At 35.8% G+C, this 13941-nt stretch overlaps 2 protein-coding genes and 1 pseudogene across 2 annotated transcripts; 1 reads left to right on the top strand and 2 right to left on the bottom strand.

The window, feature by feature from the left end:
* Window positions 1-1563: 1563 nt before the first annotated feature.
* On the bottom strand, window positions 1564-4526 carry LOC106427202 (serine/threonine-protein kinase BSK2). Its single transcript, XM_013867942.3, has 9 exons — window positions 4239-4526; window positions 3739-3965; window positions 3257-3392; window positions 2953-3192; window positions 2790-2875; window positions 2517-2705; window positions 2274-2432; window positions 2091-2204; window positions 1564-2017 (listed from the first exon to the last, which is right to left on the bottom strand). Exons 1-9 carry the CDS (start codon window positions 4312-4314, stop codon window positions 1754-1756), a joined length of 1491 nt encoding a protein of 496 aa, XP_013723396.2. The 5' UTR covers window positions 4315-4526; the 3' UTR covers window positions 1564-1753.
* A 2934-nt stretch (window positions 4527-7460) lies between these two features.
* On the top strand, window positions 7461-10402 carry LOC106418815 (annotated as a pseudogene).
* A 119-nt stretch (window positions 10403-10521) lies between these two features.
* LOC106427268 (type I inositol polyphosphate 5-phosphatase 2) lies at window positions 10522-13687 on the bottom strand. The gene is made up of 10 exons (XM_013867999.3): window positions 13449-13687; window positions 13251-13356; window positions 13037-13138; window positions 12822-12909; window positions 12632-12736; window positions 11713-12568; window positions 11445-11629; window positions 11251-11359; window positions 11025-11173; window positions 10522-10897 (listed from the first exon to the last, which is right to left on the bottom strand). Exons 1-10 carry the CDS (start codon window positions 13476-13478, stop codon window positions 10693-10695), a joined length of 1935 nt encoding a protein of 644 aa, XP_013723453.2. The 5' UTR covers window positions 13479-13687; the 3' UTR covers window positions 10522-10692.
* Window positions 13688-13941: the final 254 nt, after the last annotated feature.

Genomic DNA, 13941 nt, shown 5'->3' on the forward strand with positions numbered 1-13941 from the left:
ATTAGGTTACACTTGTAGATCCAACTCAAAGTTAATTTTAGAAGTAGGGAGATTATTAGGCTGCGATGTTTAAAACTAACTGAACATGCAACAAAGAAGAACCCCGACAGTTTGAGAACCAACCAAGTAAGGTCTCAGTCAATCCATGATTTTGTCCTTCTCTCAATCATACATGTATGCGTACACTTTTTTTTTTGTTGGACCGTAATGCATGCATGTGTACATATATGTGCGAATTTGGGCGTGTTCAAATGTGCGACTAGTTGTTGGTCATCATTTAGCACATTGTCTTATATTTGAATGTGACATATATATTTGTTTTCTCACAAGAGTGGACGTGATTTTTTTTTTTTCCGCCAAAAATTTATTTGATAAAAGGGCAAGGCCCATAGTCTTACAAAGTCCAGATTACACGGACCAACTAACAAAACGCAAAAAGCATAAACCCAACAAGTGAGCCCTAGGTCCAATAGAAGGTGATGTCGGCCAAATTCCTTCGTTTCGAACCGCAGCATCACCTCCGCCTCGACCACCCCCGGAGAACCACCCACCGATTCACCAAGCCACACCGGAGTTCTTCTACTCCTCATCGTCTTCACCATGATCGCCAACATCTCGTATGCGTCTAAATCAGAGAGAATCAATCGAGACTTCGAGATCTCATCCGCCATCGTTCAACACCAACACCAAGAAGAGGGCTTCGCGCAAACATCAACCCTTACCACCGGAGAGCTTCAATCGTCCTCCGACGAGATCTCATCCACCGCAACCGAACCAAGATCACATAACTAAAAACCAACCCAAAAACAATCTAGAAAAACGAAATCAAACCCTAGAATGGAGCTAAGGGACCAGAAGCCAGCAGCGCTAGGCACAGGACACCTTCACCCCCCGGAGTCAAAGCCGGCAACGGTGGCTGTAGGAGCCTCTACGTTCCGGAAGCTTAGCCGGCGCCGCAGAGCTGAAAAAACCTCCACCGCCCGGAACCTTTATCGGCGATGCTAGAGCTATGGGAGCCTCCGCATCCCGGAGCAAACAAAACCTGAACTGAAAATCTGATTAATTCTTCATCCTCGCCATGAATCCAGAGGGAGAAAATTTGCCAAGAGCCGAGCTCTTCCCGGAGCAAAACCATAACCCAGATCCATTTGCATGTCGGGGAGAACCACAGATCGGAGCAAACTGCACTAATAAAAAACCGAAATGAGAAGGAGGGATGCCACCGGCGCTGGCACGCGCTCAGACGCGCAGCCGGACGCCGAAGCTAACACTTACACGCGACTCTCTCTCTCTTTTCTCTCACTCTCTTTTTCGAGTGGACGTGATTTGATGACCATTTATATTATTAAACAAAGTAATTACAAAATATTTATTTGTTTCCTCGTCAATCTTTGGGCTTGATATACCAAATTAGACATAAAATGGTGTGGCCCAAACAAAAAGTAGTGGTAAACTATATAACGTTTCCATCTTCAACATTAGCTTCTATCTGTCAAAGCTTCAATCTCCATAACCAATTTCCATCTTTTTCTGTATCATTACTGCAAAACAATCAACACTAACTTTTCACACAAACATCAGATCTTTATTTATTCATTCATATATATAACATAAATAAAACCCTAATTCACCATAACATTCAATCCCTCACAAGTTTCTCTCTCAACACTCTCAAGGGCAACTCTCTTTTCTGAAAAGGACCCATACTAATATTCGGGACTCCCTTCTATTCTCTCTTTCTCTGTTCATTCCTTCAACATCGCCAACTGCTCTGTTGTTGTTGACGCTTAGCATCAAAAGCAGCACCATCATTAAGCATATCATTAGCATCAGTCTCCATTCCAAGCTTGGAAAGCGCTAAAGCCTGCATGTAAAACGCAGTAGGCCACTCCGGTATGCAAACTTGAGCCTGCATTGCGTCTCTCAGCGCAAGCTCTACTTGTTCCGTCATCAAGTAGGAGAATGACCGTCTCGCAAACACAGTCGCAGATGGAACTGTCGTCATCATAACCACCAACTAGAAACAAACATGTAACTGTTAGATAAAATGTTTAACTACTAAATCAATCATTAGACTTTGTTTTGTTTACCTCTGAATAACATTCAATAGCGTTCTTGAAGTCCTTGTCTCTGAAAGCAGCGTCTCCCAACTTCTTTATGTTAAGCATCTCCTGCACTGGTTGTGTCCATTCTTGAAATGAAAGCTGTGGAGACACAAAGTCAGAAGAACTTGGAAAAGCCAATACAAGAGAACTCGGTTAAAGATTTGTTACCTCATTCTCTTTTCCTTCATCGTCTCTGTAACCAGTTTTAAGCAAAATCTCATGCACAGCCTCAAGGTCCATCCTCGAACAAGCCTTTCCAAGAGGAGAAAGCAGAGTTGGTAGTATCACAGTGTTCTTAGGCAGACCCATCAAGACATGAGATGCAACCTAAACACACACAAAACAAAAAAAAGTTTAATAATAACTTTGGTGGTACGCAAAAGAACATATTTAAGTATATGATTATTTAACCTCTTTCTGCTTTTGTAATGGTGCTACTGAAGAGAGAAGAAACTTAGTATCAGGTCGTTCTTTTGCCTCGTTCTGAAGACACTTTGAAGCAAGATCAACAAGTTTTGTTGCGTCTTCATTCTCAAATTGTCCTTCAAGTGATGAATCCATGAGTAGCAATGCGTTCTTCCCTCTTATCATATCAAGAGCCTGAAACATTGAAAACATTCATCACTTAGTCTCATGTATCAAGATGAGACCAAATGAAAACAAGATGATTGTCAGAGCCATTACATGGTTTGGTGGAATGTGTTTGCCACTCAAAAGATCTATTAGAATAGTTCCATAACTGTAAACCACACTTTCTGGAATGACTCTACCTGCAAAAAAAAAATGGTAAAGATAACAAAAACGTTTTCTCCTTTCATGTTCCTGAAGTAGCTAGGGAAAGCTTAACCTGTACGCAAGAACTCAGGTGGAGTATAAGCTAAGTTGGTACTATAGCTTTTCCCGTTGCTACTGTTCTTCATAAGACCAAAAGTAGATAGACGAGGATCACCTTCCTCATCAAAGAGGATCCTGTATGCATTCAAATCATGGTAGATCTTTCGGTTTTCGACATTGCAGTGATCAAGTGCTTGTGCTATAAAGTCTGCAACTCTAAGACGCATTTCCCAAGGAAGTGGCTGTTTCTCCCCTACACACAAGAAGAGAGTACTAAGAGAAGATCAAAAGAGAAGTAGACAAGAGGAAAGACTTACAGTGAAAAAGATGCTTTGAGAGAGTATCATTAGGCATGTACTCAGCTACCAACAGTCTCTCATTTCCTTCAGCGCAACAACCGATCAGATTAACCAATCTGTTGAATCTAAGCTTTCCAACACCAGTAGCCTCAGCCTGAATTCCACAAGTCAAACATTGGTCAACGCAAGATCAAACTATTCCAATTTCAGACAAGATAACAGACAGTAAAGTTCCAAAGCATGTTCTTTTGATTTAAAGACCACACCTTTACAAAGGTATCTGCAACCATAAAGGCTAAAAGAGAATCTAATAAAACTGTGGTCGATAAAATATAGTCAGAATCATGGGGTTAAAAGTAGCTTTAGCAACTTAAAGTTACATACTTTTCCTTCGGTTCAATAGCTACCAAACAGAGATTAGCATATTCTCTTGGTCAAGATAGACACTAACTACTGTTTGATGATCAAATGAAAGAATCTGAATTTTTTTGGTTTGTTACCACAAACTGGTGAGCATCAGGCCATGACTGTTTAGAGAATCGCTTGATGGCGACGAGACGATTGCCTTCGAGCTTTCCTCTGTAAACAACATTGGGAGCTTTCTCTCCACCTTCAGAGACAATGCAACTGGGACTAAACCCATTTGTTACTTTCTCCAACTCACTAAACTCAAACTCTTTGAAACATGGAACTTGACTCTCCTGATCCACTACTTGGTCCTCAGTTACTGTAACACAAGAACAGTGTCAAAAAGGCTTGAGGGGTTAATCTATTTGAGTTTAGTCCCAGAAAGGTATGAACTTTCAATCTCTTTCCTGATTTAAACATAAATTACACTAAACCCACAATCATTAAAAAAAGACCCGCAACAGAATTAAGACAGAACAAGGCAAAAGAAAAAAAAAAAAGACAAACTTAAGTCTACACATCCACTAAGAAGCAACCAAACCAGATATACAAAAGAATAAAAAGAGTTATAGACAGGAACTAGAGTCGAAACCTGGTTCTGGTTTGTTTGGAACTGAAGGGTCATCAGGCGAAGAGATATTAACAGTTTTGGACTGGAAACAACCCATTTTTCCCAATAAATTATCAGAAATTGGATGAGTGATAATGGGAAAGAGTGATGAGTTGATAATCAAAAATGATTATGCCGTCCAGTTTGAGAAGAAAGATTGTGTCTCTCCTCCTTCCAGGAATGAGTTTGGAATTTTATAATATTTGTGGCTTTGTGCTTATGTTAAAAGCAGATGAAGAGGCAGAAGAGAGTAGAATAAATGTTGAATTTTTAACCACAGAAAGTACTTATAAAGAGTTAGTGTTTGGAAGGTAAATAAAAATAAAAAAGAAGGATAGTTTTCTTACGTTTCTGTTTTAAGTTAAACTCTATGCATAAAATGATGTCTTACCATAAAATGATGTTTTAAGAAAAAAATATTATCATATAATGATGTTTGAAAAATCTATGTTACCAACGAACTAGAGGGAGACAGAAATCCACAGTAAATATTTAACGGCAACCAACTCACTAATATGAAACAAGAAGCTTTAGCTTTCTTGTACTCAACATTAGCTCTATCTATCTTATCTCTATGAGAGAGTTAGTTAGGTCCTCTAATTAATTACGGTATTGCTTGCTAGAAGTTAATATCCTATATGTTGATGGATATGTGAAGCTAACATTTTGGTTCTAAATATAATCTTTCAGATGAAACAGAACTTTCATGTGCTTCCAGATCGTGCAAATGTTGTTTTCTTCTTAGTCTACACACAACCGTAACTAAATCTTTTGGTATAGCAACTTTTTTTGGGTATGGCATTTTGATAAAGTAATATGTGAGTTATCTAATAACGTTAATACTATATATTTTATGAACATATATAATTTTGGTTCATAATAAAAATTACAATAGAGAAAAATAATAATAATTAAAATATAAAATAAACAGAATGACAAAATATTAGAAAAAATACTTGTATATTATATTTTAATAAATAATATGTGGACCATTTACTGAAATGATAGTATCATGAAAAATATAGACATGCATATTTTGGTTAATAATATCGTAAATGTACAAAGGATAAGTTACAATAATAGCATAACATAATGATGCAATTTTTTTATTTTGCTTTCAACGTTAATGAAATTTTCAACTATACTAAAAATTAACTCAATTTTTGTTTTTATATATTTGTAAGATAAAACGTATAACAAAATGGTTGATTAAAATAATTAAATTCCAACTCATTCTAATTTGATAACAAAACTATCAACTTTATAGTCATTTTTCATCTCTTTACTACAAACTAAACCCATATTCCGGATATATCATTTTTGTTATTCAATAATCATATTCTCAATATAAATTCCAGTGGGAGAGAAAAAAGGAGTCACATGATACGTCTATCATTGCGCACGTGCCTGCGTCTTATTGGGTTCTAAATTATATGCCGAAGATGAAAAGTGGCTAGTTCCCATTTAATTTTATGGCTGAATTTGTGAAATGCACATAGTAGACTCAAAAAAAAAAATTAAGACTAGTATGTGATTGGTAAAGTTGAGAGCAAAAGAGAGTAAATATATTAGTGGAAATGAGAGGGAAATTAAGAAGGTGGAAAGAGGAAAGAGAATAAAATTTAGAGTAAAATCTAGAGTAAAAATTAATGTGCATTTTTCTGTTTGTATACATAGTAAAACCTCTGTAAATTAATAATGTTGGGACTTTGAAATTTTATTAATTTACAAAGATATTAATTTACAAAAAAAAATTATTTAGATTTTATATTTTAAGATATATTTATTTTAAGATAAGAAAAATATTTGATTTTAATGTATAGACATTAATTGTTTTTTTCTAAAATTTGATATTTATATTAATTTTATTATTTTATTTGGTGTATATAATATATATTGCATAAAACTTAAATGTGGTTTTAGATATAATATTACTAAATCTTATCAAAAATATATTAAGTGTTAAGAGAATATAAAGATACTTTCTGTGAAGATAAAATAAACAATATAATAATATGCTCTTACATATAATGTATATATATAAATTATTATTTTATTTTATTATTTTATTGATTTGTGTCAAATTTTGAACTGGTCCAAATTGAAACTGGTGAAATTTTAAGTTTTACTATAGTAAGTGGAGTAAATAATAAAATTTTATATTCTATTTGATTGGTATTTTTTTTTTGCTCAACTAAGAGTAAATATATACATTTAGAGTAAAAGTTTACTCATCACAAATACTATACAGTCACACGTAGCTATATATCTCGATATGTAAAGAAGGATGTGACAATTTAATATAAAAATTGATGATTTTTTCTCGAAAATTTTACATGTGGACATACTTTTTTCTTCTTCCATATCACTTAGACATACTCTTTTCATTTACAGTACTTTACTAGGGGAGAATGACCAAACTATCCCAAAACTACAATTAGCTTAGTTACCTTTTTTAATTTAGATTTCTTTTTATTTTTATCTCACCGTAACCCAATTTCATACTCTCTTTCATCTTTATCCTCTTAAAAACCCTAGATTTCGTCAATTCTCTTCTTCCCGCCGCAGTCCAAAAATCAAAGGTTTCAGCTTTATGCAATCTTTCTATCTCTCTTTCGATTGTAAACCCTAAATCCACTCCACATTTCTGCTTGTTTAATTATCGATAAGGATTCCTAGACAGATTGCAGGTACCCATCTTTGCAGCATACATGTTTTAGAGGAAGCGATTTAATCTCTTTGGTACTGTCAACATTGATTTGTGTGGTTAGGGGTAGGAAACATGTGGTCAGTAACATCGATGATGTGGTCACTAGATGAGTGGAACCAGCGAGTTGTGTTGGGGTTTGTTGGTTAGGGGTAGAAGCATCGTGGTCAGGGGTCACACTTGTAGTATGATAGTTAGGGTCATTGGTGGTGTGGTGTGGTATAGATGTTATGTTTTTACATGTTATTAGGTTGTTACCTTAGTGGAGAGAAGAAGGGTTCGGGTTGGTGAGCATGTCGTAAGTATTATGGTAGTTGTCATACACATATACAGATAATTGATAAAGAGTTTGGTTGGCAAAACACACAATATCATACTAGTTGAATATTGGAGAGGTACACGTTGGGTCACCCGTGCGGATGTGGTTAGCATCCTCTATTTTCTGACCACATGAATCCCAGATGAAATGTTTAAAAGTGAGTTTAATAAAAAAAAAATGTAACTGAAGGAGAGAAAACAGAAGGGAGACATTTATTAATAAATAACTGAGAACGTGACTTGTGTTTTAAAAGAAACAAAACTGGTCTCTTTTTGGTTTTATCTATTTCTTTCCAACCAAGGGTAATTTTGTCTAAACAAAATCAAAAAGCAAGTCTAAAGTACACTACCAGCAAGAAGTATGTCAAAGTGTAAGACCATCCACAACGGGAGATGAAGAGGAATCCTTAGCTCTTAATCCTAGGTTATTAGCAATATAATAATAATTTAAAGACTTAGTTAACTAAGGATTGGTCCGTAAATAAGGATTTTAAGGATCAAATCCTTATAAACGTGGCAGCTTGGCATTGGGTGGGGAGAAAAAACGGTAAACGTCTTCTCGTCGTCATTCGTCGCTTCTTCATCTTCTTCTTCTCGCTTCGTTTACGATAAGGTACGTTTACGATCCTTAATCGAGCTATAGAATCGTTGATTTGTCTTTTAAACGACGAAAGCTAATGGTTTATATCTCAAGCTAGATCTGATTTGAGTTTCTTTGAGAGGAAAGCTCTTTACTTGACTTCTGGGTTTGATTTATCTCACGCTAGATTAGCTTTAAACCTTACATAGCGTCTCCTATAATCGATGGGTACTTGTATTTCTGCAGGGTTTTAACAATGAAGCTTGATACTAGTGGATTCGAGACCTCCATGCCTACGATTGGATTCGGCTCAAGCAACGATATGCTTGATGGGTTTTCCACTGTGCCTTCGTTTGATCTTCCCCGGACTACAGATGTGAGTTTTTCCTTTTGGTGATTTGATGAAATTGTTTTGGGTTTCTAGGAGAAGCAATGTTGATGATTTGTTTTGGTTTGGGTTTTAGTTTGATGGCTTTCAGAAATAAGCAGTACAGATGGTGAAGCCTGCGAAAGGAACAACCACACTTGCTTTTATATTCAAAGAAAGTGTCATGGTTGCTGCTGATTCTCGTGCTAGCATGGGAGGATATATCTGTATGTTCTCTTTCATCATATTTGTTTTATTAAAAAGAACTTGAAGGTGTCTAGCATCTTTAGTATAGTTGACTCTGGGAGAAACAAATAGTATGGAGATTAAGTTAGCTTCTTGTTGGTTTAGTTTTGAGCTGGATTGTTAAGTAAATCTTATAATTTACATTCTGTTGGCCAATGATAGTGAGGCAGTATAGGAAAGGAAGCGTTTGTATTGTTGCTGCTGATGTTTCTTATTGGTTTTCTGTATTTAGCCTCACAATCTGTGAAGAAGATTATTGAGATCAATCCTTATATGCTTTGTAGAATGGCTGGAGGAGCTTCAAAACATGCTCGCAAACATGCTCTACTCATACCGTAGAATGGGACTTTCCGTCAGCACAATGATCGCTGGATGGGACGAAACTGTCAGTGAAACCAACTTCATACTTCAGCACTCTTCTTTTATTATCACCCAAATGAGTTTCTAACTCCTCCTTGGAACAGGGTCCTGGACTATACTATGTCGACAACGAAGGAAGAAGGCTCAAGGGAGACAGGTTCTCAGTCGGTTCTGGTTCACCATACGCTTACGGTGTACTAGACAGCGGGTAAATCATTAAACATGTTCATCTCTATTGTCTGGTTCACCATAGAATCTAATCTTGTTTCTATCATTAGGTACAAGTTCGATATGTCAGTTGAAGAAGCTTCCGAGTTAGCAAGGAGATCAATCTACCATGCGACATTCCGTGATGGAGCCACTGGTGGTGTTGCTAGCGGTTAGTAGTTATTGTATCTTAATATTTGGACTAAATTTGGTGATGAAGATTAATAATTATTGTATCTTAATATTTAAACATGTAATAAATAAAATTTTAAATTTCACATGTTTTTAAATTTTAAAAAATTGCTAAGGATTCCAAATTGAAAAACACCATTGAACATACTATTTTGATTAGAGTCCTTAACTATTTTAAAAAAAAAAAAAATTAGTTTAATAATCATAAGGACTCCAATGGTGGTAACACCATTGGAGATGCTCTAAGGGTCCAAGACTAAAGTATGTCTATATGTTAATCTCTCTTTTTTCTCTATCCACACGTGATTGTTTGTCAATGCAATATGTTATCTTATTCTAGCTGTTTTAGTCGCAAATGAACTGTAGTCAATGGGTAGCCTCTTTCATAAACACCGACCAATTAACATTTAGAGAGAGTCTAATATTGCGACACATGCTATGTATGGGCATATTAATGTTTAATACTATTCCAGTCTAAATTCGAGCTGCAGAAAATGTTTAATACTGTTATTAACTCTGCTTACAACATAGATAAGTGTAAATTTTTATGAATGAAAATGTGAAAGTAATGATTCTTGAGTATATCGTTTTGACGACTGATCTTGCATAAAGATTAAAGAAAAACAAAAAAATCGTAAATTTCACTTTCTAGGTTCTTACATGATTATCAAATTTATTAATATCATAGCTTGAGGATGGACCAATTTTCAATCATACAAACATCTGCTCACTTTTATCTTTTATGGAATAAAACATAATTAAATACTCATAGTATGCTTTTAATTACTTTCTCTGTACATGTTATTTTTGAATTTATTAGCCCTATAATCCACACTTTGAAAATTATGCTCAAAATCACAAATGTCACTACTAAAGCCTTGGCTCTATTAACCAAAAGAAAAGAATGATGAAATGAAGTAAATATAAAAAGAGACTCATATGCAAAGAAAGGTCTGTGAGATGGATTATAAAGCAACTGCATGAAACCTGGTTCAAGAAAGATGTTTTTAAATTTCTAAATTTAAACTGAAAGCTCTTAATTTCAAAACTATCTTCATTAATTCAAACCATGACCCTATATTTTAAAATTTGAAGTCTAAGCTGTAAGCAAATGTTATTTTTTCTTAATTTTATTTTAAAATCAGCTTAGTTATTTTTTTAATTTTTAGATTTTCTTCACAATCATCAATTGTTAAATTGTCAAGTGATTTTTAGAGTGACATCAACAATTTTAAGCTTTTTCAGACAATTTTAAATGGAAACAGTAGATCATCATACAGAAATCAAATAAAATGAAGAAAATTAACTTATTAAACAGACTCGTATACAATTAAACTTATAAAAGTTAGAATTTAGATAACAATACAAAACAAACAAAAGATTAAAACCCAAAACAAATCCTCCATGTATAAAACTAATCACAGAATTTCGTTAATAAGTTAATATTTTTGCGAGACACTTAGAACAAGAAAGAAGGTTCAGGATGAACAGCACAAGCAGCGGCGTTGTTAACATGAAGAGCTCTTTGAAGTTTCCGTTGATTAAAAACTTCAACTCCGACATTAAATATGGAAGTCACCGGCCGATGATCGGACATCCTTATCTCCGACCTCTTATAACACTCTTGTCTTATTCCTTTTCCCAACCATAATATTCTATCACACCTGTTAACACCACACAAAAAATAACTTTAAGAATCACACAAGTTGTCACAAAAAAAAGGAATAACACTTCGAATATTTCATAATGGCCCCATAACTCTTTAAACTTTTTTAACTTTTAGTCACTTACCAAGCAGGAGCTCTCTTCTTCTCTCCCTCTCTCACGTTTTCTCCGGCGTAACGATCGGAATCAAACTCGTACTTATATGTCGGAGGGAACTTGATCGGTCCTTCTCTCCATCCATCAAAGACATGTCCTCTTCGTAATTCTCTAATCAACTGTTACATTAAAATTGATATTAGTTTCATTAAATTAAAGTAACATATCAAAACCGAACTGAACAAAGAGACCGAACCTGATCACTGTTCTTGAGCTCATCCCAACGTTTCTGTGACACAAGCTTTCTAACTTCACTGTCTGACATGTTAAGTCTGTAATTCAAATCTCCAAACCAGAATACCTGACTGTTGTTTGAAAAAAGAAAACCAGTTAGGACAAAGATTTAAGTTTCTTGATTTTGTGTTTTGTAATCTTTGATTGGTTTCTTACTCGTGACATGGAATGGTTCTCGGTTGATCTGTATCAAGAACCGATGCGAAACGAGTACGTCGTATGATTTCGTACACGTCAGCATTCCGGCGTTGCTCAGCTCCGTCTTTTTGACCGGAAGTTAAGTGTGAACACACAAAACACATTCTTGACTGATACAACGTCATGCTTATTGATACTGATCCCTGCAAAAATCAAACTTTAAGAAACTGCCTTTTGTATTAGTATTACTTGGGAAGGAAGTTAGGGGTTTTTGTGTGTTAAGTACCTTGTTTCCCATGTAACCCATCAAGCCAACTCCAACTTGAGAAACTTTCAAATTGTTGACGTGTCTTCTTAACCGCCGTCGGATCCAAACCGATACATAGATCCCAACCATTTGCTTACTCACAATCCTCACATACTTTTGAGAATCTTTCACCTTCCGACACTCCTCCACCAGATCTTCCGGCAATCCATAAGTATTACCGATCTTGTCTCCTTTTTCTTCGTCGGAAGACGACTCTCCGTCTGATGATTCATCATCAGACAGAGTTTTCGCAGCTTCAGACGAGGAGGATGAGGAGTTATTATCATTCTCTTCTTTGATATCACTCCAACTCAGCTTTAGGGTTTCAAAGCTCCGTGACCGTTTCAAGTTCCTTGCGTCCAAAGAAAACCTACTAACACCCGTTGGATTCTCCGGTAGCTTAAACCCTAGCATAGCGTTGCTGCTCAACACTCTCCTTAGCTTCCCCTCCGATCCAACAATCTGAGGATTCTCGTCTAAAGCTCGTTCAGGCCAGTCCACGTCTGGATTCCCAACCGGTTCAAGACTCGGTAAAGCGGTTGCAGCGTCGATGAACTCGTCTGTAGCTAAGTCTAACGACTGGTCCGAAGCGAGATTCTCGACCATGACATCTGCTATGATGGAGTTTGTTTGTTGTCCTAAGACAGGAGACGATGGCGCGCTGTGAGACCTAAGAAGAAGAACGTTGGTGTTGCTTGGTGATGATTGGTCATAGAATGATTCTTTCTCCGGTTTGTTAAGTGTTCTGCGGATAATAGATTCCCATTTCGGAATCGGACCTCGGTCTTCTGCTCCGAGAACGTTCCCGGCGTTTAACGGAACCACTTCTTGAAACCTTTTAACAAAAATAAATTAAGATTTATCGAAACAGAGGAGATGACTTTTAATTATTACATACCCGATGATGTAAATATCTGAAGGGCTATCTGTAGTAAGCCAGTCGTCTATCTCGAGATCATCGGAGGGACGTTTTCCGGCGACGTTCCATGTAGCCACCGTCACTCTACAAAGGTCAAAAACGTGTCAGAAAGAGACAGAGAGATATTCTCACCGGGAGAAAATTGTTGAAATACCAGAAATGCCCTTACCTTATGTCCTTGGTGTTTATGTATTGGGCTCTCAAAGTCTCCGACTTGCCTCGCCGGTGTTTTCTCTGGTAACCTCTTAAACCACCGTCTGAAGTATTTAAAAATAAATAAATACATTAAAATTTTAGAATTCGTCTGTTATTATTTATTTCTATTTTACTAATTCAATTACAGAAAAAATATTTTTTGTTCTTTAAACAAATCAGAATCTTCACCTGAAACTTTGTTGCCATGATCAGCTTCTCTTCCTCGGCGACTTCCATGGCTATGTTCATCAGTTACGCAGCAAGAATCAGCTACGTCTTTGACCGAACACACTGTAAAAATGGACTCAGAAAATCAGATTAATAAATATAAAACCATACTAGAATCTAAGATAAATAAAGAGAGAACGGTTCAATTCTTGAGAATAATTATAATAATACTAACCGTCGTCTTCGCTCTCAGTTTCTGTATCGACTTCGTCTTCGCTAAAGTCGTAAACTTTCGGCTTTATGTTCAACCATTTGTTCATCACAATCGAAGGCCAAAACTTCTGTTTTTCATCAAACAAATAACAAAAGTCAGAATCTTTGTGAATATCAGTGAATAAAAAAATGAAAACAGAGAAGAGCAAAACCATCGTACCTCAGGGCGTCTCCCACGTCTTGCCTTCATCTTCTCCGGTCAGACAAATATTTGATCTTTTTCTCTCTTTTGGGGGACTTTCGAGGAGAATTTGAACAGAAGAAATGTCGGAGCGTTGATATTTATAATAGTGAGAGAGAGTTAAAGAGGTCTCTTCACACGAGCAAGAACAAATAAGAAGGACAATTAAAAAAAGTGGCAGTCAGAGAAGAAGACGTGTGAAGGCACCAAAAAATATATGAAAATTTTAAATTTAATTTTTAAAGTTATAATGATGAAAATTCTCTGATATTATTTTTTGGGTTCGTTCTAAGAAAAAGCTATGGCTGTTATTTAAACCAAACTCCAACTTGCGAATCCACTTTTTCATAATAGTTTTTAGATTAATTTGGGCAAGACATGTTACAGAAAATTATAAAGACGGTCTGATTTATTTCTCTGTTTTTATTTGTTCTCACACATGTTTCTTCCGGTTCTTGATTTATTTGAAACG

The sequence above is a fragment of the Brassica napus genome, chromosome A1, assembly GCF_020379485.1.
Source record: "Brassica napus cultivar Da-Ae chromosome A1, Da-Ae, whole genome shotgun sequence".
NCBI lineage: Eukaryota > Viridiplantae > Streptophyta > Magnoliopsida > Brassicales > Brassicaceae > Brassica > Brassica napus.

Bases quoted from the DNA above. Each gene is read 5' to 3' on its own strand.
- LOC106427268 (XM_013867999.3), bottom strand. From the start codon at position 13,478: ATGAAGGCAAGACGTGGGAGACGCCCTGAG. The intron at 12,569-12,631 runs GTATGTAATAAT...TTTTGTTAAAAG, and splicing joins TCAGATATTTACATCATCGG to GTTTCAAGAAGTGGTTCCGT. The intron at 11,174-11,250 runs GTTCGGTCTCTT...TTAATGTAACAG, and splicing joins AGCTCAAGAACAGTGATCAG to TTGATTAGAGAATTACGAAG.
- LOC106427202 (XM_013867942.3), bottom strand. From the start codon at position 4,314: ATGGGTTGTTTCCAGTCCAAAACTGTTAATATCTCTTCGCCTGATGAC. The intron at 2,706-2,789 runs GTAATGGCTCTG...TCAATGTTTCAG, and splicing joins AACACATTCCACCAAACCAT to GCTCTTGATATGATAAGAGG. The intron at 2,433-2,516 runs GTTAAATAATCA...GTGTGTGTTTAG, and splicing joins CATTACAAAAGCAGAAAGAG to GTTGCATCTCATGTCTTGAT.